The sequence below is a fragment of the Cadophora gregata genome, assembly GCF_030347475.1.
Source record: "Cadophora gregata isolate MNR1 chromosome Unknown scaffold_3, whole genome shotgun sequence".
NCBI lineage: Eukaryota > Fungi > Ascomycota > Leotiomycetes > Helotiales > Ploettnerulaceae > Cadophora > Cadophora gregata.
The window spans coordinates 758,218-777,247 of NW_026695926.1; the positions used below are offsets into that span (position 1 = coordinate 758,218).

The 19,030-nt window shown below is 48.7% G+C and overlaps 9 protein-coding genes across 9 annotated transcripts; 4 read left to right on the plus strand and 5 right to left on the minus strand.

Moving 5' to 3' along the window:
- Window positions 1–988: 988 nt before the first annotated feature.
- On the minus strand, window positions 989–5,075 carry ONS95_008784 (uncharacterized protein). Its single transcript, XM_058502337.1, has 6 exons — window positions 3,356–5,075; window positions 2,795–3,307; window positions 2,037–2,750; window positions 1,962–1,979; window positions 1,342–1,914; window positions 989–1,281 (listed from the first exon to the last, which is right to left on the minus strand). Exons 1-6 carry the CDS (start codon window positions 3,464–3,466, stop codon window positions 1,123–1,125), a joined length of 2,088 nt encoding a protein of 695 aa, XP_058361265.1. The 5' UTR covers window positions 3,467–5,075; the 3' UTR covers window positions 989–1,122.
- ONS95_008785 (uncharacterized protein) lies at window positions 2,934–5,119 on the plus strand (the record flags this gene model as incomplete). The annotated part of the gene is made up of 2 exons (XM_058502338.1): window positions 2,934–4,253; window positions 4,312–5,119. Exon 2 carries the CDS (start codon window positions 4,535–4,537, stop codon window positions 5,117–5,119), a length of 585 nt encoding a protein of 194 aa, XP_058361266.1. The 5' UTR covers window positions 2,934–4,253; window positions 4,312–4,534.
- Window positions 5,120–5,163: 44 nt separating this feature from the next.
- CDC16 (anaphase promoting complex subunit cdc16) lies at window positions 5,164–7,539 on the minus strand. Its single transcript, XM_058502339.1, has 2 exons — window positions 7,294–7,539; window positions 5,164–7,245 (listed from the first exon to the last, which is right to left on the minus strand). The coding sequence occupies exons 1-2, from the start codon at window positions 7,388–7,390 to the stop codon at window positions 5,483–5,485; spliced, it is 1,860 nt and encodes a 619-aa protein (XP_058361267.1). The 5' UTR covers window positions 7,391–7,539; the 3' UTR covers window positions 5,164–5,482.
- Window positions 7,540–7,837: 298 nt separating this feature from the next.
- On the plus strand, window positions 7,838–8,647 carry ONS95_008787 (uncharacterized protein; the record flags this gene model as incomplete). Its single annotated transcript, XM_058502340.1, has 1 exon — window positions 7,838–8,647. The coding sequence occupies one exon, from the start codon at window positions 7,838–7,840 to the stop codon at window positions 8,645–8,647; it is 810 nt and encodes a 269-aa protein (XP_058361268.1).
- A 437-nt stretch (window positions 8,648–9,084) lies between these two features.
- Window positions 9,085–10,307, minus strand: ONS95_008788 (uncharacterized protein; the record flags this gene model as incomplete). The annotated part of the gene is made up of 3 exons (XM_058502341.1): window positions 9,085–9,762; window positions 9,805–9,859; window positions 9,907–10,307. 3 exons carry the CDS (start codon window positions 10,305–10,307, stop codon window positions 9,085–9,087), a joined length of 1,134 nt encoding a protein of 377 aa, XP_058361269.1.
- Window positions 10,308–12,482: 2,175 nt separating this feature from the next.
- On the plus strand, window positions 12,483–15,590 carry ONS95_008789 (uncharacterized protein). Its single transcript, XM_058502342.1, has 2 exons — window positions 12,483–12,745; window positions 12,798–15,590. Exon 2 carries the CDS (start codon window positions 13,054–13,056, stop codon window positions 15,577–15,579), a length of 2,526 nt encoding a protein of 841 aa, XP_058361270.1. The 5' UTR covers window positions 12,483–12,745; window positions 12,798–13,053; the 3' UTR covers window positions 15,580–15,590.
- A 204-nt stretch (window positions 15,591–15,794) lies between these two features.
- Window positions 15,795–16,409, minus strand: ONS95_008790 (uncharacterized protein; the record flags this gene model as incomplete). Its single annotated transcript, XM_058502343.1, has 1 exon — window positions 15,795–16,409. The coding sequence occupies one exon, from the start codon at window positions 16,407–16,409 to the stop codon at window positions 15,795–15,797; it is 615 nt and encodes a 204-aa protein (XP_058361271.1).
- A 1,002-nt stretch (window positions 16,410–17,411) lies between these two features.
- Window positions 17,412–18,051, minus strand: ONS95_008791 (uncharacterized protein; the record flags this gene model as incomplete). The annotated part of the gene is made up of 2 exons (XM_058502344.1): window positions 17,412–17,483; window positions 17,557–18,051. The coding sequence occupies 2 exons, from the start codon at window positions 18,049–18,051 to the stop codon at window positions 17,412–17,414; spliced, it is 567 nt and encodes a 188-aa protein (XP_058361272.1).
- Window positions 18,052–18,492: 441 nt separating this feature from the next.
- Window positions 18,493–18,888, plus strand: ONS95_008792 (uncharacterized protein; the record flags this gene model as incomplete). Its single annotated transcript, XM_058502345.1, has 1 exon — window positions 18,493–18,888. The coding sequence occupies one exon, from the start codon at window positions 18,493–18,495 to the stop codon at window positions 18,886–18,888; it is 396 nt and encodes a 131-aa protein (XP_058361273.1).
- Window positions 18,889–19,030: the final 142 nt, after the last annotated feature.

A 19,030-nucleotide genomic window follows, 5' to 3' on the forward strand; every position in this document is an offset into this window, starting at 1 on the left:
ACTTAACGTTACCTTACTATTCGCAGCGCCACTTCAATCCGTTCAGGTGGTAATATCTTGTAAAAACAATAGTCGATAAACTTCCAACAAGCGAAATGACGTTACCAGTAAGCTGTCCTAGTATTGTGTTCATAGGGGTTGGAGCAAATATCCGGCCTCCATTTTACATTAATTCTTTGCACCTGATTAAGTGTGACATCGGCCGCTTCCCAGCACTGTGTTACAATGAACAAAGGTGAAACTATACTGACTACAACTTACGACTTATCAGCTAGTGCCAGTAAGCTTAAGTCCTTTACTTATATTCATTGCCAGCGCGTTGTTTACAAATTCTCGCTTAGTTGATCACGTGATCTATGGACTGAAGTGCTTGCAATAGCCATTTAAGGATCTGTATCAACTTGAAAGAGATCAGAAGCTTTGTAGCCAGGTACATGAGCCATCTGAACTCATAATGTTGAATAACGTCCTTGGTTACGTGTTATTAATATTCTCTCAACGTCTCAACCTCACCAAACACGCGACTTGGTAATCGAACGAGAACAAGACACTTCGGGAAGGTTAGCACAGAGTCCATTGTACTCTCCAGGCTGAACATGCAGGGCCACAAATCAAATTTCAGTCCTCGGAATACAGACATCTCAGGTAAAATCGCGCAACTACACATTTTGAATCTCCATGGAACCTCAAATACCTTTGTATTCTTGCTCTTATCATTCTGGTCTCTAGTAATATCCTGCGCTTTGCTTGCTGGGCATAGTATTTCCAGATTGATGGAATGCTTACCAGTACTGGCTGTGGAATGGTTCTCCTGATCTTGGCTATGCTCCTTGTCAAGAGTGGGGTTCAGATTGGGTAGGGTAAGTAAGAGTGGCAGACGTGACATATGTGGGGCTGAAAGTGGTCTACACTGACAATACAAGAAAGTAGATGCGGTTGAAGATTGGATGAAGTACGAGGGGAGCCAGATGATCAATGAAAGTAATACCGTGAAGATAAATATATCGAGGATAAGCAAGTTAAGGAAAATGGGGCTTAAGCGATTGTCTGTCTGACCCCCCCTCCCATGTTAAAGGGACAGAGATGGAGATTGTTGCGCATACCATGCCTGTCTATTATATCCTACAGTTTACTCTTCGGCTCAACCAACTCCTCCACTTTCGCAAATTGATAGTAATAATCCAACGATTTGGGGTTCAACAGCGTCCCGCTTGGTTTGATTATCTGACCAGAAACTATTTGCTTCACAGGAAGTTCGACCTTCTTCAGATTCACCGTCGTCTAAGTTCGAAGTTAGTGACTTGAAGAGAAATAAAACAACACAGACACGTTGGAACTTACAGGAATATCCGGCGTCTCAAAAACATATTTCGGCACATGCCTCGCACTCAACGCCTTTCTGATGGCGGTCTTGACATTGTTCACAAGCCCACTCGTGAGCTTCTCCCCCGGCTTCATCATCAAAAACAACATCACACTCTCATCACTATCGCTCGGCCTCCTCTGCCCCACACAGATACTGTCCGCCACCGCTGGGAACCCTTCCTCAATAACCGAATAAATCTCTGCGCTCCCAAACCGCACACCACTCGGATTCAACACTCCATCCGCACGCCCAAGAAACATAAGATTTTTCGTAATAGGATGAAACATAACGAAATCTCCGTGCGTCCACACGTTGTCGTATTTTTCGAAGTAGGCGCTGAAGTACCGGGAGCCGGATGGGTCGTTCCAGAGGTAGACAGGCATGTTAGGGAAGGCGGATGGGGCGACAAGTTCGCCGGGGGTGCCGTGGGGAACCGGGGAGCCTGGGACACCGCGGCCCCCGGGATTGAGAGAATCGTAGACTGAGACGGGAGTGCCGAGGCTGGGGCCTTGGGTGCCTCCTACGTAGACGGGCGTGAGAGGGTTTTCCTGGACGGTTAGTGAACGAGTTTAATGGGCGAAGGAATGCAATTTACCATGCCAAAGCAACCCGCCTACAAGAGTGTCAGAACTGAGATCAGTGAATTAAGGGAAGGGGAAGAATGACATACCAAGTCTGTACCACCAGATATATTCCCTAGTTGAACATGAGCAGGAAACCCCACGTCATAAAACCACTCAAACAACTGATCACTCAACACCATCCCCGTGCTCGTCACCATTTCTAACGCACTTAGATCAGTCACCTCCCTCGGCGAGATCTTATTCTTCTGCATCTCATGCATCCATCTCGGACTTGTCCCCAACTTTGTAACCTTCTGCTCGCCAATCATCCTCACGAAAGTTTTCAGATCAGGCTGGAACGGACTCCCGTCGTACAAGATCACACGCGCACCAGCAAGGAGATTCATCACCGAGCTGAAATACATGATCCACCCTGTTGTGGTGTATTGTAGGACGACGCTATTTGGGGTGAGTTGGCTGTGCAGCTTTCCTTCTTTAGCAGAAGAGAGGATGCAGCCACCGACGGAGTGGACAATGCATTTTGGATTTCCAGTTGTTCCTGAGGAGTAAGCGATGAAGAAGGGATCATTGAATGCTGTGGGCTCGAAATCCGGAGCAGTACCAGTTGCTTTTGATACGAATGATGCGAGAGTCTCTGTTCTGGGAACTTGGCTGATATCGACTGGATCCTTGAAGCGAGGCATTGAAACCATCCCTTGGAACTCGGTGATGTCTTTCATTCCTTCTACAATGTGCTTCATCTTGTCCCGAAGATCCACCTTCTTACCATTGTATATGGCGAAGTCATCCATGAAGATGTACTGCCGGAATTAGTCGAAATCGGAAAAGATTTGGCTAATCATACCTTAGGGGCAACCTGCAAAGCCCTTTGTAAAACACCCTGGACCCCCATGTCTGTCGAGCTGCTGCTGAAAAGGCCACCAAGCGTCGTAACAGCAAAGAATACCTTCAAGGTATCCACTGAGTTGCTCGCCACAACCACCACCCTATCTCCCTTCTTCACCCCATGTGCTTTCATAGCATCAGCCAGCTCCGCCACCTCCCTCCTCAATTGTCCCCACGTAACATCCCGAACCTCCGTATATCCCTCCCTGACTTCCGTCACAGCCACTTTATTGTCTTCCTTGCCAGCTTTACCCCGCTTTGAAGGCAGCGCACCAGGTTCTCTCGAATAGAGCAGATTCTCAGCAAAATTCAGATGTACACCCTTGAACCATATAGGGACAGCGTCGATTCGTGCAGACTCGTCGACTACCGTGTCGTAGGTGCCATGGTGTATTATTTCGAGGAAGTGGAAGGCTTGATCCCAGAACTGTGCTCGGTTGTTGATAGAGTATTGGTATAACTCCCAGAATGTCTGTGAAGGGATGTCAGACAAGGAGGAGGATCAGAACAGGGCTCCAACCTTAAGATTTAAATTATATTTTTGGTTTATTTCTTGCATGAACCGGTACATCTCCGTACTTTGGGGGTTGGGATGCTCCCAGAGCTTTCTGGGGACTGCGGAGGAACTCATGTTTGCAATTGAATGGACTGAGGGGAGAGCGGTTGGGGGCGAAAGAAAATAATGTCAAGAGACGAGAGTGGGAGAGAGAAACTGAACAAGCTGCCATGATGTACTTATTCGGTATCTTGCCTTCTGTCCTTATTGGCTTGAACTGCAGTGAAGACGGGAGCTCTGGTCGGCGATAGCGGCAATGCGGGGTGAAGAGAGGGGTGCGGTGCAGTGCTTGCTGGCCGCGGATCTCCACACCCCGGCTCCGGCCAGCGCGGATGCTGTGGGCAGCTCATTAATTGGCCCATAAACGTCCTGATACTTATACAGTAGTGACTGCGCATGGCTAGCAAGGATGGATCATGGAAGAAGTCGCTGGGGATATTATATCAAGAAGCCTGGCCTGATGATGCCCTGCAGATAAGTCGCCGAACGAGAAAATACATTCCGAAGCCGCATTCCAGAAAGAATCAAAAGATGCCCATGGACCTAGGCATGTACTGTACGAGTATGCGTTTTATTGTTATCAGTGTCGTTGTCTCGCACTCGCGTATTGTACTGCAGACTTGGAATCTTAGCGTGGAAAGCATGGCTTCCTGGCTTCTCACTTCTCGGCCGTAGTCCAAACCAAACATCCACATCGTGGGCACCAGCCACGAGCATCACTAATGCATGCATCCAACAGCACAGCACAGCACAGGTCTGGCGTTCAATTTGTGGAACTCCACTCGATTGGATGTATTAGTTCGCTGAAGATGCGATACCTTCCCGGGTCGCATTCGGACAGTCTGTATCTCCGCTCTCGTCAGTAAGCTGGACGCTTTGAAGCTTTGAGATTTGAAGCTACTAAAAGAACCCCTCACCAGATTCTAATACAAGAAGGTCTTCAGCCTCAGCCCGCCCCCTTTGCTACACCTATTCCTTACTCCCACAATCAACAATTCTGAAATCCGTGCAACAAACAAGCTCTCGAGTCTACTTCCACAGCTTCACTACGCACAACCTACCTTACCTGCATGACCACCCTCCATACCAGTATCACAATCGCAGCATCAATCTCCCATAATCGCCATCACCACAAGCACAATCATGTCCCGCCTCTGGCCCCATACCCCCTACGCCGAAGACCAACCCTACCACCACGCCATCCTAGCAACCCACGTCCTCACGCGCGCCTTCCAAACCGGATCCCTCATCGGCCTCGGCCTAGGAAGCAGCATCTTCACCCTCCGCAAATTCAACATCCTCCCTTCCAAACCTCGCACCGTCCCTCCCCCGCCTCCTTCCCTCTCAACCACCCTCCCAAGACCCACCACACTCCTCCCCACCCTCCTCCGCTCCACCTCCACCGGCGCACTCACAGCCTTCGGTCTCCTCTGCGTCGGTCTACCACTGCAGATGCGCGGGAAAGAGGAGATCGAGTGGCGGGATAGGAGTTGGCGGCTACTGGAGAATGAGGGGCAGGTGGAGTGTGACGATTGGACGTATGGGGGGATGGTAGCTGGGGGACTGGTCGCTGCGAGTAAGGGGAGCGGGTTAGGATTGGGGTGGAGGGGTGTGGTGGGTGGTGTTGGGATGGGGAGTGTGTTGGGTATGCTCGGGTATATGGGGTGGAGGTATGGGGTTCAGGGAGGGAAGAGGGGAGAAGGGGAGAGAAGGAAGAGGGGTGTGTAGACTGAGCGTATGAGTATTATAGAGAAGGGGGGGGGGTTCAGAGTCACGCGGATTGGAGTATTTTCGATTGGACACAAAAGTTGCAATATCCTGTAAGGAAACCAGGATGCTTGGAGAATCAGTCGAAGTCTTGCACGCTAGGTTGCAGTGTACTTGATCTGGCGTTTAGGAGGAAAGACCAGAGCTGATTCTGGCAACGGGCACCATGTTCGTTTGGAGCCCTGGCTCTCTTGTATTATCATTGTAAACATTCCAATATAATGCTATTACCCCATTCCTCCAACATAAGTTATCCCTCGCTATGTTTTGCCCTTCCACCCAAACGCCATATAATGCTGTATGCCGACTATGCCATTTCGATCGTCAATCATCATCACTTAGGTCCATAAGACTACCGTTTCCGTCGAGCCCAACTCCGCTGCTATACCTCGCCCTGAACGTCTCTTTCCCCTTTCCTCCTCTTCTTGCAAAGAAATGAGATGCCTCGACTTTCTTTTGAGCAATCTCCCTCTCGAACTCGTCGTCCTCGCCGATGTCATCCACTCCATCGGGCCCGCCACCTGCGGTTTCTTCCAGTGCTTTGTTCAGCAGCTCCGTGGCAATGGCATCTTGCGGCGAGATTGCCAGAGCCTCATGAAACACCAGAACAGCATCGAATGGACGATGTTGCTCCATCAGAACTAGTCCTTTCGCACAGAAAATAGAAGGATCTTTGCCCCCAAGTCTCAGAACTTCGTCAAATTGGTCAAATGCCAAGTCCCATTCATGAAGTCTTCGATATGCATGACCAAGATTCGATCGTGTTGAGATCCAAGCTGCTGGATCGCTGTCGATCTCATCTGCAATCCGTAGGGCATCGGTGAACTTCTCGACAGCTTCCTGTAAGCGTTCTTGATGATAGAATACCACACCCATTTCATTCAAAAGTAACGGATCGGTCGTGCAAAGCCCGTACGCCGTCTTGAGAAATTCGTCGGCAAGAGTCATATTATTCAACATGTGATTTTGCATGCCCAAGAACAGTTGAGGCAGGTGTGTGCCCATGAACAGCCGGGCGGCAGTCGAATATGCTGATATTGCCTGATCATGCTCTCCTTCGGCGGCAAAGGTGTGGGCAAATCCTATCCAAGCAGGCCCAAAATGAGGATCCATCATGCTTGCTTTGCTGAAATACCTTCGAGCTTCCGCAACTTTGTTCGTCGCAAGATAATACACTCCAACAGCCAGCCACGTACAAGGCTCTTCGGGATGGTTGTCTGCCAGGTCATGGGATATGAGGAACAGCGCATTCTTTAATTGCAGCTCATATAAGCAGGCCAAGTGGAGGGGGTATATGCTGAAATTGTACTTGTCGTCTTGAAGGATAGAATTTGTAATGGTCAAAGCATCTTTGAACTTGCATTGTGTGAAGAGCAGGTCAGCTTTCGAAAGTAGCAGATCGGGATTGTTAGAAAGGTTGTAATGTGTTGAGAGCGTTTCGGTCGCCGTTGAGAAAGCTGTAGGGTTTTTGTACTTCGATAATCTGGTCGTGTATAGCATTTTTGTGAATTCTGCAGCCTCTTGAGAAGAGGAAGGGTCGTCCGTCACAGAAATAGCATCAAAGTCTAGGGAGTCCAGAAACTGCCATTCCTCATCTGGAGACATCAAACAATTCTTCATCAACTGTTCAAAAGCCTCGAAGCACTGAACATCAATCCGTACGGCATCTTTATAGCATTCCTTTGCGCGATCAAACGCATTCTGCTTGGCGTAACAGAGCCCTCGAAGGAAGCACATGGCTGCTTCGAATCGTATGTTCGCGGCTTCATCATGGACTCCATCATCTCTTCGGTCATGTCTGTCTCCACGCCCCGTGGCCTTCGCCCCTGCTCTGTGGTGTCCGTTCGTATGCTGTATTTTCCGCCTACTGTTGCTGACAGCTGCGATGAGGTGAGTAGGGTTCCTCTCGCCGAGGACATTAAGCGCCTCTTCAAAACGATTCTGCTTGATCAAGCAGTGTCCGGCAAGATAACGGCAGGATGGGTTTCGTGCAATTAAATCTTGTTTGGAAAGAAAGCTTTGAGCGCGAGTATAGTTGCCTGTAGAGAAATGAACCTGAGCAAGCCAGAAGGCATCTTTGTCGTTCTCTGCGAGCGATCAATATGCGAAATCTAGGACGAGTGCAAGGAGCTTACGGGTCAATGCTAACAGCTTGTCACCTATGAAAATGGCCGAATCGTACTGGTGCCTGTTCAGCGCATCCTGGCGCCAATCCCGCAAGAACTTCTCCATGATCGTTTTGAGGGCACTCGCAGAAGGTTCGTGACTTCATGAATCCCTGCGCATAGAGTTTAAGGACAAATTGCGGCTTTGACGTTTCAAGCCATAGAGAAACTGCGTTCTGTATTGCGCTCAATGTTTTGTTTGGAAGTCGCGTCGAGGGGAACTTCTGGGAGACGCGAGGCTGAGAGTCTTGGCTGGGCATAAAATGCACAAATAAGGTTTAGGCTAGCGCTCATTGTGCAAACAAGGTACCCAAGCAGCCTTGGAATCTGATAATGCCCGCCTCTACCTCGCCTCATCTACAGACCTCCAATTTCCAACAACCACTCCGGCTACACAGCGATCATCAAATTGCCCTCAGCAGCCAAGCTATCCTCGACTTACCAAAATACAAAAATCTTTCTTTCCTACTCCTGACTACCACCGCCCCCGAACAACTCCAATCTCTAGCCAACCATGTCTGAACGAAAGGTCCTGACCAAGTACTACCCCCCCGACTTCGATCCCTCAAAGATCACACGATCACGCGCACCCAAAGGAGCAGGTCCCAAAGTTCAAACAGTCCGACTGATGGCACCGTTTCCCATGAAGTGTACAGCCTGCGGCGAATACATCTACAAGGGTCGCAAATTCAATGCGCGCAAAGAGACCACTGAAGAGAAATACTACTCCATACCCATCTACCGCTTCTACATTCGATGCACAAGATGTTCTGGAGAAATCACTTTCAAAACTGACCCGAAGAATATGGATTACGAATGCGAGAGAGGGGCAAAGAGAAATACAGAGCCATGGCGAATGAATGGGGCTGGGAAACAAGAGAGTGATGAGGAGCGTCTGGACAGGCTGGAGCGAGAGGAGGAAGAAAAGAATGCTATGCAAGAGCTGGAGACCAAGACTTTAGATGCCAAAAGGGAAATGGCAGTTGCAGATGCCTTGGATGAGATTCGGACTCGGAATGCCAGGAACGAAAGAATGGGAAAGGATGGCGTTGAAGTCACAGTCGCACGGGAAAGCATCAACGAAGAAAGAGAGAGACAGGATCGAGAAGATGAAGAAGCTGCTCGACAGGCGTTCATGAGGCGGCATGAGGCCATGGAAGAAGTCATCGATGATGAGGAGTACGATGCGGGTGTTGGGCCAGCACCTGCAATCACGAAAGAAGAGGCTTTGGCAATGCCGCCACCAAGCTTTAAGAGGGTTGTGAAGAAGAAGAAAGATCATGCTGCTGCTTTGGGAATTAAGAAGAAACCCTCGTTAGTTTGACGGTGCCTTGGAATGAGAGAAAGTTGAGCCTTCCTGAGTGCGAATATATAAATGTATCGATTTGGCCGGCATCAAAGTGAGTTATCGTTTGCACTGGTTGTATAAGCATGTACGCTAATAATCCAATTGTTCCGCCATCGTGTGCCCAAGTTCAGTGTGCCACCACAGTCTCCTAATTCGACTTATTTCGAATGCTCGCAACTGTTAACAACAGGACTCGGTAACTTGATGTCCAGTCATTTCTAAAGATAGTAGCTCGTCAAGCTCTAGTCGCGCGACTTCAAGGGTTTTTTGCACGCCCTGTCGCTTGTCGGGTCATAGGCCTCGCGCATTCCCAAGCCATCAAGAAAGCAAATCGCCGAGGGCCTCTGCAGGGCACCAGTCATACCATCTTGTCGCATAAATCCTTGTTCATCAATCCTCACAGAATGCCAACTTCAACGTGAAGGAGACGTGAATGGCAAAGGCGGAGCCACATCTTCGTCGCCAGCCACAGGCTTCCTCGACATTACCCCAAAACTTCTTGTGCTTCGAGCATCCATCTCTCGGGGTGTTGGAGACATAGGCAGCGGGCCCGGTGACTGGGGCGGTCGATAAGCCTGATATATTCCATCTATATGATTTAGACTGGGCTGCGGAGGCGGGTAGCCCTGATCAAATTGCGGATGGGAATATGTCGAATTTCCAGGAGAATGTCCTGTAGCCAGCACAATGGGCTGGAATTGGTCTCTGTTGAAGTGACTGCCTGTCGGATGGTGGAAGCCGACCATCTGAGCGCTCCCTTGGCCTGTCATCCCTGGACTGCTTATGGGACTGATTGGTCCTGATATGGCTGGCTGGGTGTTTTGCCTGCGCCTCAACAATAGAGCAGCAATAATGACAGCTCCGACAACGAAGATAGCCGACCCTCCAACCGCCGCTCCGACGATTGTACCAGTACTAGGGCTTTTCGACGAAGATTCTGAAACAGCTGTGATTGTGGAAATCGTTGTTGCTGTCACTGTAGTCATGGCCAGGAGTTCGGCGGTTCCAATGAATGCCTGTTGAATTGTTGCTGCGTCCGCACTCATGTTCTCGTATGTTAGGGCGATGAAAGTGGCATTGTATCCGCATCCCTACAAAGTCAGTAACACCATACACACGGGCAAGCAGCTTACCCATTGCCTGTAGTTCGAGGGATAGTTGTTTTGGAAACATGTTTTCGTTCCACGGCTGTCCATGTTAGATTCAATGATCAGTTTTGCACCGAGAGAATGTACCATGTGAAAACGAGAGAGTCATCTGCGGCGGTAGCTGGCGAGTTCTTATCAATGCACGAAGTAAAAAACAGGCAAGCCTTGCTCTCGGTTGCACAGCATCCAACGACGAAGTAATCGGTGTTCCAAACACAAGACGAATGCGGAGAGCAAGTCGCACCAAGAGCTACTCCTTCAGTCAAACATCCCTTTACCTGTTGGAGAAACTCACAGGAAATACCACCCACGAATCCGCAGAAGCTTGCAGGCCAGGCATCTCTCTTTCTTCTTACCAGCTCGGTAGCTTGAGTAGGCTTCGGACTGATACTCGCAGTAATCAGATTTGCTGGATCCGTCGACTTTGGTCCATCCCATATAACTGCAGCGGCCAAACCAAGGCTAAGAACAATATGGAGGGGTCGCATCGTGAATGTTGAGATCGATGAAAAATCGCCGACGAGGGAATGATGAAGCGGTGAAAGGATTCTTCATTATCATCTACCATTGCTTTTCAAACCTTGGAGGCTTGGAATCCTCTAGGATTGTCCTCTGGCTTTCATTCGCTGGCATTTGATGGCCCTGTTTGTGATACGGTTGTAAAGTAGAGATATTTGGAGTGTATAATGATTCCATTATTTCGAGGGGATCTCTAGCTCTATATAACTACGTTCCATTTCCTAATTTGGGATAGTATTAAGCTAGCTCATATTACTTCTACTGTAAAACCGGAAGGTTCCAGAGGCTCTAGCTTATGAAACCGGCTAGCTTATAAATCTAGTAGTTTCCCGAAATCCGTAAGAAGGAAACCTTATACTGGTAACTTCTAAAACACCGGAATTTACCTTATAGCTAAAACACTGGAATTTATCTTATAGCTTTTAAAACACCCGAAGCTATATTCCGAAACAAGGTGCAATATCTAACTCTAATAACGGTATCAATTGCATGCAGCATCTGTTGCACACAGCTTTGGTTGGCTAATACTTAAGGCACTGCACCCGCTCAACGGCAAGCGACGGTAAATAGTGATAGCTCAAGCGAGCTTGGCTTCAGCCCTATTGCGATCTCAGCCGTTCTGATGTTCGGGCATAACAGTACGTGTGTCACTGTAAGGGCACGTGGCAATAGTCGGTATAACACGAGTTAGGCATATTCAGCTGCGCTGAATAGTACGATCTTTTGGTCCTGATAGTGGAGTTCAGCGCCCCGGTACGCAGATAGTTTTCGCGATATAAGGGGTAACTCGAAAGCCGAGTGAAGGCCGAAGTAGCGGCCCTCTAAGCGAACCAACTATTGACTGTGCTGACAAGGGGTGATATTATCGAAAAAGGCTCTCCTCCAGACGAGTTTACTTGTGAGGACAGTTAACGTCATATCCCTTGGGGGTTTAACGTGTTAAGTAATCCGATGCGTCACGACAATTCTTCAGCTTTAGACGCTTGAGGACAAGCGTGCTAAGAGGGGAGATATTGTAAGGGCACGTGGCAATAGTTGATGTAACACGAGTTAGGCATATTCAGCTGCGCTGAATAGTACGATCTTTTGGTCCCGATAGTGGAGTTGGTGTGAGCCTAACCTCAGCATCATTACAGTCACCCTCAGCCAGGAACATCGCCCGTTTGAGTGAGATTAGCTACTGGAGCCACTACTGTGGTGAGATATTCAGCTCGTCCGGCAGATACTGGAATGAGTCTGCAGTCAGCGGCAGTGAAAAGTTTGGACAACCAGAATTGTCCATCTCGGCTGAGCTGATCAAACTAAACGCCATGCATATCATGTATCTAGTGATTTGCAGTTCAGTGAACCCATCGAGCAGTGTCTGTGTTCTGTCGTCTACGCTTGAGGATGGGACATTACTTGGTTTTGTTGTCTAAATCTGAAGAGACTCTTCATTTTTCGGAATACCCATTCATATAACTCTTGTGGACATACTACCACTGAAACCTTTCGCCGACTCTCTTACCGTTGCCAGCCTCTGCAAACTTATTGCAGAAGTTCTACTGGTTATGACAGTATAAAAGAGCTCCATGATCAGTACACGCTCTACCCTTTTTCTTGTTTCTCTTCTGCGCTGTGGTATTCATGTTGAGGGTCAGATACACTATTGTTTTTCCGCATGGTGACTCGAACAAGTTTTGCTTTCCATCCCAGGAATTTTGCTGTCTCAACAATTGAGCTTGATATTTCCAGACGGAAAGTGGTCCATGAGACCCTGATGAGGAAACCACGATAGAATGTCAATTATCAGGAGTCAGGTACTTCAAGTTGGAACAAAGTGCTCGACTATCGATGCGCCTCGGACACTCTCGCTGTTTTCCGAGCATATTCTACAGGAAGTGTTTCACCGGCGCACTGCGCCTGTTACAGCGGCGCATGCGCAATCGATTTTTAGTGGGGGAGCCTAGCGCATGCGCCTGAACTAAGGATCTTAGCAGCGCATAGCACGGATAATCATTTGCCTTAAGCAAAAAGATAGGTAAGATAATCGTAAGCCTAGGAACGTTTTTAATAAGAAACAATTTTTTAAGAAAGAACTATATAATCCTAAAACGATTCTTTAACCCCTGCTTTTACTTTTAAGGTAGTATAAGGAGTACAAAGGCTTACTTTATTTACCTCTTACTTAAGTATTTACTATTCAGTGTCTTAGGATTTTTACAGGCTACCTCTTGTAGGTATTTCAGCGTTCTTCAGCGTAGTAAAGATAGCCTGCGCTGCCAAATCCTTAGTTCAGGCGCATGCGCCAGGCTCCCCCACCAAAAATCGATTGCGCATGCGCCGCTGTAACAGGCGCAGTGCGCCGGTGAAACACTACCTATATTCTACCCCCCCACAGATCCCCCTGCTTGGGTGCTAAGTTACAGTAGGGCAATCCCGTACCCCGCATTAACGTTTCTGAAAGTGGGATGAAAAAGTCTTGTTCGCTCGAATAAAGCTTTCCGGCAAATATCAGCCGAATCCACTAGACTTCAATCTAGTCTACTGCGGTATTGACACCTCCACGCTAGGTATTTTGCCTAAATCACGAATTCTGCCCCGACGTGAATGTCAGTCTTGGTGTTGATCTGCGTAGTTTTTCCAGTTCAATTCATCAACTCCGAGGTCTCTTAATACTCGTTTCTGTCCCTTGGAACTGGGAACAATGCTTCAATATCACCTCCTATACTTATCATGCGCCGTGTTTTCTTTACTTTCTCAGCCTCCCTCAGCTTGGCTGCAGGCGAGAACGGACTGAGTGGTTGGCTACGATATGCGCCTCTTCCAGATGCAAGCCAGCACGCCGGCGCCATTCCTTCAGCTATCGTTGCATTCAATGATTCCACGACAAGTCCAATATACACGGCCGGACTGGAACTTCAAGCAGGTATCAAAGGTATATTGGGCAAGACTCTCAGCTTGTCCCATCAGGGACCCAATGCTGGATCGTCGATCATCGTTGGAACTGTCGATTCGTACACCAAAGCTTACGGCAGACCTCGAGGCGTCCCCAACCTCGACGAGGAAGGATTCTGGCTTAATACCAAAGGCAGTACCGTTCAAATTCTGGGCCAGAATGAGCGGGGAGCTCTTTATGGAGCCTTCGAGTACCTATCGTCAATTGCGCAGGGCAATTTCAAGCCAATTGCATATGCCACAAACCCAAATGCACCAATCCGTTGGGTGAATCAGTGGGACAACCTCGACGATAGCGGAACCCATGGAAGTGTGGAACGTGGTTATGGTGGACCATCGATTTTCTTTGAGAAAGGCCATGTTGTGCAAAATATGACCAGAGCAGCTCAATATGCCCGCCTCCTTGCTTCCATCCGCGTCAATGCAGTGGTTGTCAACAACGTCAACGCAAACGCAACTCTGCTTAGTGCCGACAACATCGAAGGACTCGGCCGAATAGCAGACGCTTTCCGACCATATGGAGTTCAATTGGGAATGTCTCTCAATTTCGCTTCTCCTGAAGCATTCGGTTTGAACACCTCTGATCCCCTAGATCCTTCTGTGATTTCTTTTTGGACCAACGTCACCAATCAGATTTACCGTCGTGTCCCTGATATGGCTGGCTATCTCGTCAAGGCAAACTTAGAAGGGCAGCCTGGCCCATTGCACTACAACCGCACACTGGCGGAAGGCGCAAACCTTCTTGCAAAGGCCCTTGAGCCTCATGGCGGAATTGTCATGTTCCGTGCATTTGTGTACGATCAGCTCAATCAGTCTAATTGGAAGGCAGACCGTGCGAATGCGGCTGTTGAGTTCTTCAAGGATCTGGATGGCAAGTTTGACGATAATGTTGTCGTCCAAATCAAGTATGGGCCAATCGACTTCCAAATTCGAGAGCCTGTCTCGCCTCTCTTCTCTCACTTGAAGAAAACTAGCACTGCCGTGGAGCTTCAGGTCGCACAGGAATATCTTGGGCAGCAAAACCACCTCGTCTACTTGCCGCCTCTCTGGAAAACAATCCTGGGTTTCGACCTTCGTGTTGATGGGAAGAAGTCCTTGGTCAGAGATATCATCTCCAGTGAACGTTTAAACCGACCTTTAGGAGGCTCAGCCGCTGTCGTGAACGTCGGGACGAACAACACCTGGCTGGGAAGCCATCTGGCAATGTCAAACTTATATGCATACGGCCGCTTGGCATGGGATCCCACAGAAGATTCCCAAGATATTTTGCAAGACTGGATTCGTCTCACATTTGGACTTGATCGAAAAGTGCTGAATGTCATCACCAAGATGTCCATGGAGTCTTGGCAGGCGTACGAGAACTACAGCGGCAACCTAGGGATTCAAACTCTGACGGATATCCTGTACACCCATTTCGGACCTAATCCGGCATCCCAAGACAACAATGGCTGGGGCCAATGGACTCGGGCAGATAGGAACTCAATTGGGATGGACCGCACAGTTTACAACGGCACGGGCTTTTCCGGACAGTACCCGGCTGAAGTCGCAGCTAGATTTGAGAAGCCTGAAACGACCCCGGATGAGCTCTTGCTCTGGTTCCATCATGTTAATTACAACTATCGTCTCCAATCCGGTAAGACCGTTATCCAACACTTCTATGATGCTCACTACAAAGGAGCCGCAACTGCTCAGACCTTTGTGCCATTATGGGAATCGCTGAAGGGCAAGATTGACAACGAACGATACGAAGCTGTACTATTCAGATTGAAATACCAATCGGGCCATTCTATCGTCTGGCGCGATGCCATCAACAACTTCTACTGTAATCTGTCTGGCATACCGGACGAAGCCAGGCGCGTTGGCAACTATCGGTGGCGCATCGAAGCTGAGAATATGACCTTGACTGGCTACAAGGTTGTGCCTGTCACGCCCTTTGAGACTGCATCCAAGTACAACGCAGTCGTCACAACATCCAACACTACGACAGGAACAGCAAGCTCTGTCTTAGACTTCCCTTCTGGCGTGTACGATGTTGCAGTCAACTATTTCGATTTGAACGGAGGTAGATCGCAATGGGAATTACACATTGGTAACAGGCTGATTGGGAAATGGGCAGGGAACAATGAAGACAGCCTTGGACATGAGCCGTTTGCTTACCTCGATGGACACTCTGCGACGCGAATCACATTTCCTAGTATTAAGATCCAGAAAGGAGAGGTGGTCAAGGTGATTGGTGTGCCGAGCGGGGCTGAATTGGCTCCTCTGGATTATGTCTCCATTCTTCCACATGGAATTGTAGATTAGGGACAGTCACCGAAATGAATGATACACGTCTATCACTGAGTGTGGCCGAGTTTCACCTGGCATACATCCGCATCACTCTCTCCCGAAGTTTTGGGTAGTACTTTCGTGGGTTTCAGTCAAGATTTCTATTGATATGTATGCGCTACCCCGAACTCCTCATATAAACAGCTATCTATCAGGCATTGCTGGCAACAGCATGCGGGAAATATGCACTTTCAGTGTTCAAAGCCATAGCCCAAAGTTCCATTTAAATCCCTGAAATCACCCTTCAACGACTCAATCCCTTCTTGCCGAACCTCCTCCACAAGACCTCTAATCTTCTCAGCCATGACCGGAGGCTCAAATCCAAAATGCTTATACGCATCAGCACCTGGTAAACTCTTGCCAAAACTGCTCATACTAATGCTCGCATCGGCATAGCGTTCCCACCCGTAAGCCACGTATGCCTCGATAACCACAATCGGTGTTTTGCTCTTATGGCGGAGCACACTCTCTTTGTACTGTTTGCTTTGTTGGTCGAACAGTCTCTGGCAAGGAAAACTGACGATTCTGGCTTTAATGTTGTAGTCCCGTTCAAGAGCCTCCGTGGTTTGCATTGCGAAGCCCATCTCGGAGCCGACACCGATGATAGTCACGTCGGCGTCGTCTCGTTCGATGAAGACGTGTGCGCCCTTCTGGACACCTTCCCGAGAGGAGTACTGTGGGAACTGAGTGAGGTTCTGGCGCGACAAGGAGAGCAAGGTAGGAGTGGAGGTAGCATTGAGAGCGGTGATGAATGCGCCGGCTACTTCTTCGGTGTCGCAGGGGCGGATATACAATAAGTTCGGCATCGCACGATATAAAGCAGCGAGGGCAATAGATTGATGAGTAGGCCCATTCTCACCAGTTCCAATAGAGTCGTGTGTTGCGGTATGGATCTGCTGTCAGGCGCATGGATGTTGGCGAACTTGTGTCGATCGATCTTGATGGGCTGCAGGGCTGCGACGTCCTCGTACTCTGCAAGTGATGGTGCCATTGTGTCGAAATGTCGAAGACAGTTGCTGGACAGGATATTGTGATGTGCCTTCAGCAGTGGGCGCACCAGGCGTAAACTGAAACTTATATCATATGTATTGTTCAATAAACACAATCACAACTCGGCAACCCTGCGAGAAAACACTCTAGACGACATAACTTTGTCCCTGTGTTGAATATCAGTATCCAATATGAACCTTCTCGGTCTTGGAAAGGCAGGGCGTAGCGCTTCGAAAGGGTGGCAGCGCCTAAAATTGCCCGTTTAGGCAATTAGATGGGTTCGCTTGAGTGGAGAACCTCGCTTAACCTGTTTTGGTGGAATAGAACGCAGATTAACGCTTCCGTCTCGCCTCCAGACTTTCTGATGCGGGGTACTTAGTGATAAAGCCCCTGGTTCGGCAGCATTCGATGACCACGCCTTTAATGGTCTGGACTCTGTCCTGCGCTTACAGAGCCACAGTTCATGTCAAGGAACTCTGAGGCGAATGTACCTGAGGATTCGGGACGATTCGGTATCGCATGTTGATTGTCAGGATGACAACACACTCCAACGTTATGTCCTTTGTCAGATATTTCGATCCATTGATAGTACAGCTATAGTATGTGTCTGTTAACAAAATATGAAGAGCTGCCTAACTGGGGTTGGAAACTTCTACCAAGAACTACTGTTCATGTGCCGAGCTGTCGTGAAATAACCACACTTATACCAGGCCTCTACAGAGAAGCTATCTTCTGACATCTGATGAGACAATTAGTGTCCAGTGTTTGGTTTATTTGCATGTATAGGCTGCAATGTATGATGATAGCATAACTTCCTCCTACTCTTTCAAATCAAACCACTCTGTCGCAGAATTGTACACATAAATCCGATCCTCCACACCATATGGTTTCTGTCAAGTACGTCAGTCGACACTCTTCTGAATGGCCAAAATTCGCAATCATAGAATCAAATAAGTATCTTACCGGTTCCAATACATGCAAAGTGCCGAGTGGGACATGCAAATCCACGATGTCCTCACTATGGAGCCTTTTAAAATAGGCCAAGAGAATGCGTGTGACAGCGAGCCCAGAGATCAACAGAACATGATCCGTCTCGGATTCTACGCGCAGGATAACCGCCTTGAGTCTGTTCGTCACATCAAAATACCCCTCACCGGCAGTGCCAGGATACCGGGAATGAAATTTGTCCATTTGACGATGAGAATACCAATCTGCGTAAAAGTCTTTGACCTCGTCGCACGTCAAGCCTTCGAGAACGCCGGCGTTTAACTCGTCTAGCATGCGGAGATGTTTCGTCTGGTACTCTGGCGCTGAGATGTTTTGTGCTGTCTGTATACTTCTTTGCATCATTGAGGTCCAGACCTGGAATTTTCTGGGATTATGGTTGGCCGGCGTGCCTCGTTGCAGATTCTCCGAAGGTTCATTCTTGTGAACGCCATCTACCACCTGTTGTGACATGGCCCACGCGTCTCTGTGGCAATCAATGAATCACGACAATGCTTCTGCGTATTTGACTCCAGTAGGGGTGAGCTCCGCATGGCCTCCAATCCGACTGGCAGCATCATCGTGGGATTCTCCATGTCGAGTAAGCCATCTCTGTCTTGGAAGAAGATTAAATTGTTGCAGATAGTGTACGGCTTCTGTAGCGAGGAAACCGGAGATGTTATGGATGACTAACTTTCTTCCGACGTCGATCATTTGGCAGTAAGGATATTCATTTCTCTCCTCTGTTAATCCAAGGGGCACGTATTGTTTCTCATACATGACTACATGCTATCTGAAGTCTGCGAGAGCCGATACGGGATCTTGACTTTTGAAGTCTGGACCTGAGAGCTTGAGACGCATGTTTGATTCGAGTAACTTGAGAAGGAGTCACACCCAGATCATACTCGCTCGGTAATGTTTGGAGAGTGCCCCCTACCCGTCGCTAAACCGTACGAGTCCATCTTCAAGAACTCTCCTGGCATGTGGCACTTTAAGTTCCAACAGCAACTAGACCTCCCTGAACTACTCACCCAGGGACGGGAGAAGATATATATCAAGCACTTCTACGATCGCCTTGGCTTCAATCCAGTGGGTATCACACCACGAGATGTCGATCACTACGCTGCCAGTTTCGCCCAACCCGGTGGCATGCATGCTGGATTCGAGCTCCACCGTGCTTTCCCACAGGATGCCAAGGACAATCAGGCAATGTTGAAGAAATCGGGGCTGCTGAAGATGCCCGCTGCTGCTTTGTGTGGTGAGATGAGTATTCTACTGGAAGTTGCGGAGGAGCAGACTCGCGAGTTCTAAAAGAATGTAGAGGTTGTGAAAGTGCTGCAGAGTGGACATTGAACGGCGGAGGAGAGCCCGCAGGATTTCGTTGCGAAGGTCGTGGCGTTTGTTGGAAAGCATAAGTGAAGTATCTGTATAAAATCGTCTTAGGGCAATACGA

Excerpts from the sequence above, each read along its gene's own strand:
- ONS95_008789 (XM_058502342.1), top strand. The coding sequence starts at position 13,054 with ATGCGCCGTGTTTTCTTTACTTTCTCAGCCTCCCTCAGCTTGGCTGCA.
- ONS95_008784 (XM_058502337.1), bottom strand. The coding sequence starts at position 3,466 with ATGAGTTCCTCCGCAGTCCCCAGAAAGCTCTGGGAGCATCCCAACCCC. Across the intron at positions 3,308-3,355 it reads AATATAATTTAAATCTTAAG|ACATTCTGGGAGTTATACCA; the intron begins GTTGGAGCCCTG and ends ATCCCTTCACAG. Across the intron at positions 1,282-1,341 it reads TTGAGACGCCGGATATTCCT|ACGACGGTGAATCTGAAGAA; the intron begins GTAAGTTCCAAC and ends CTTCGAACTTAG.
- CDC16 (XM_058502339.1), bottom strand. The coding sequence starts at position 7,390 with ATGGAGAAGTTCTTGCGGGATTGGCGCCAGGATGCGCTGAACAGGCAC. Across the intron at positions 7,246-7,293 it reads CAAGCTGTTAGCATTGACCC|AGAACGACAAAGATGCCTTC; the intron begins GTAAGCTCCTTG and ends GATCGCTCGCAG.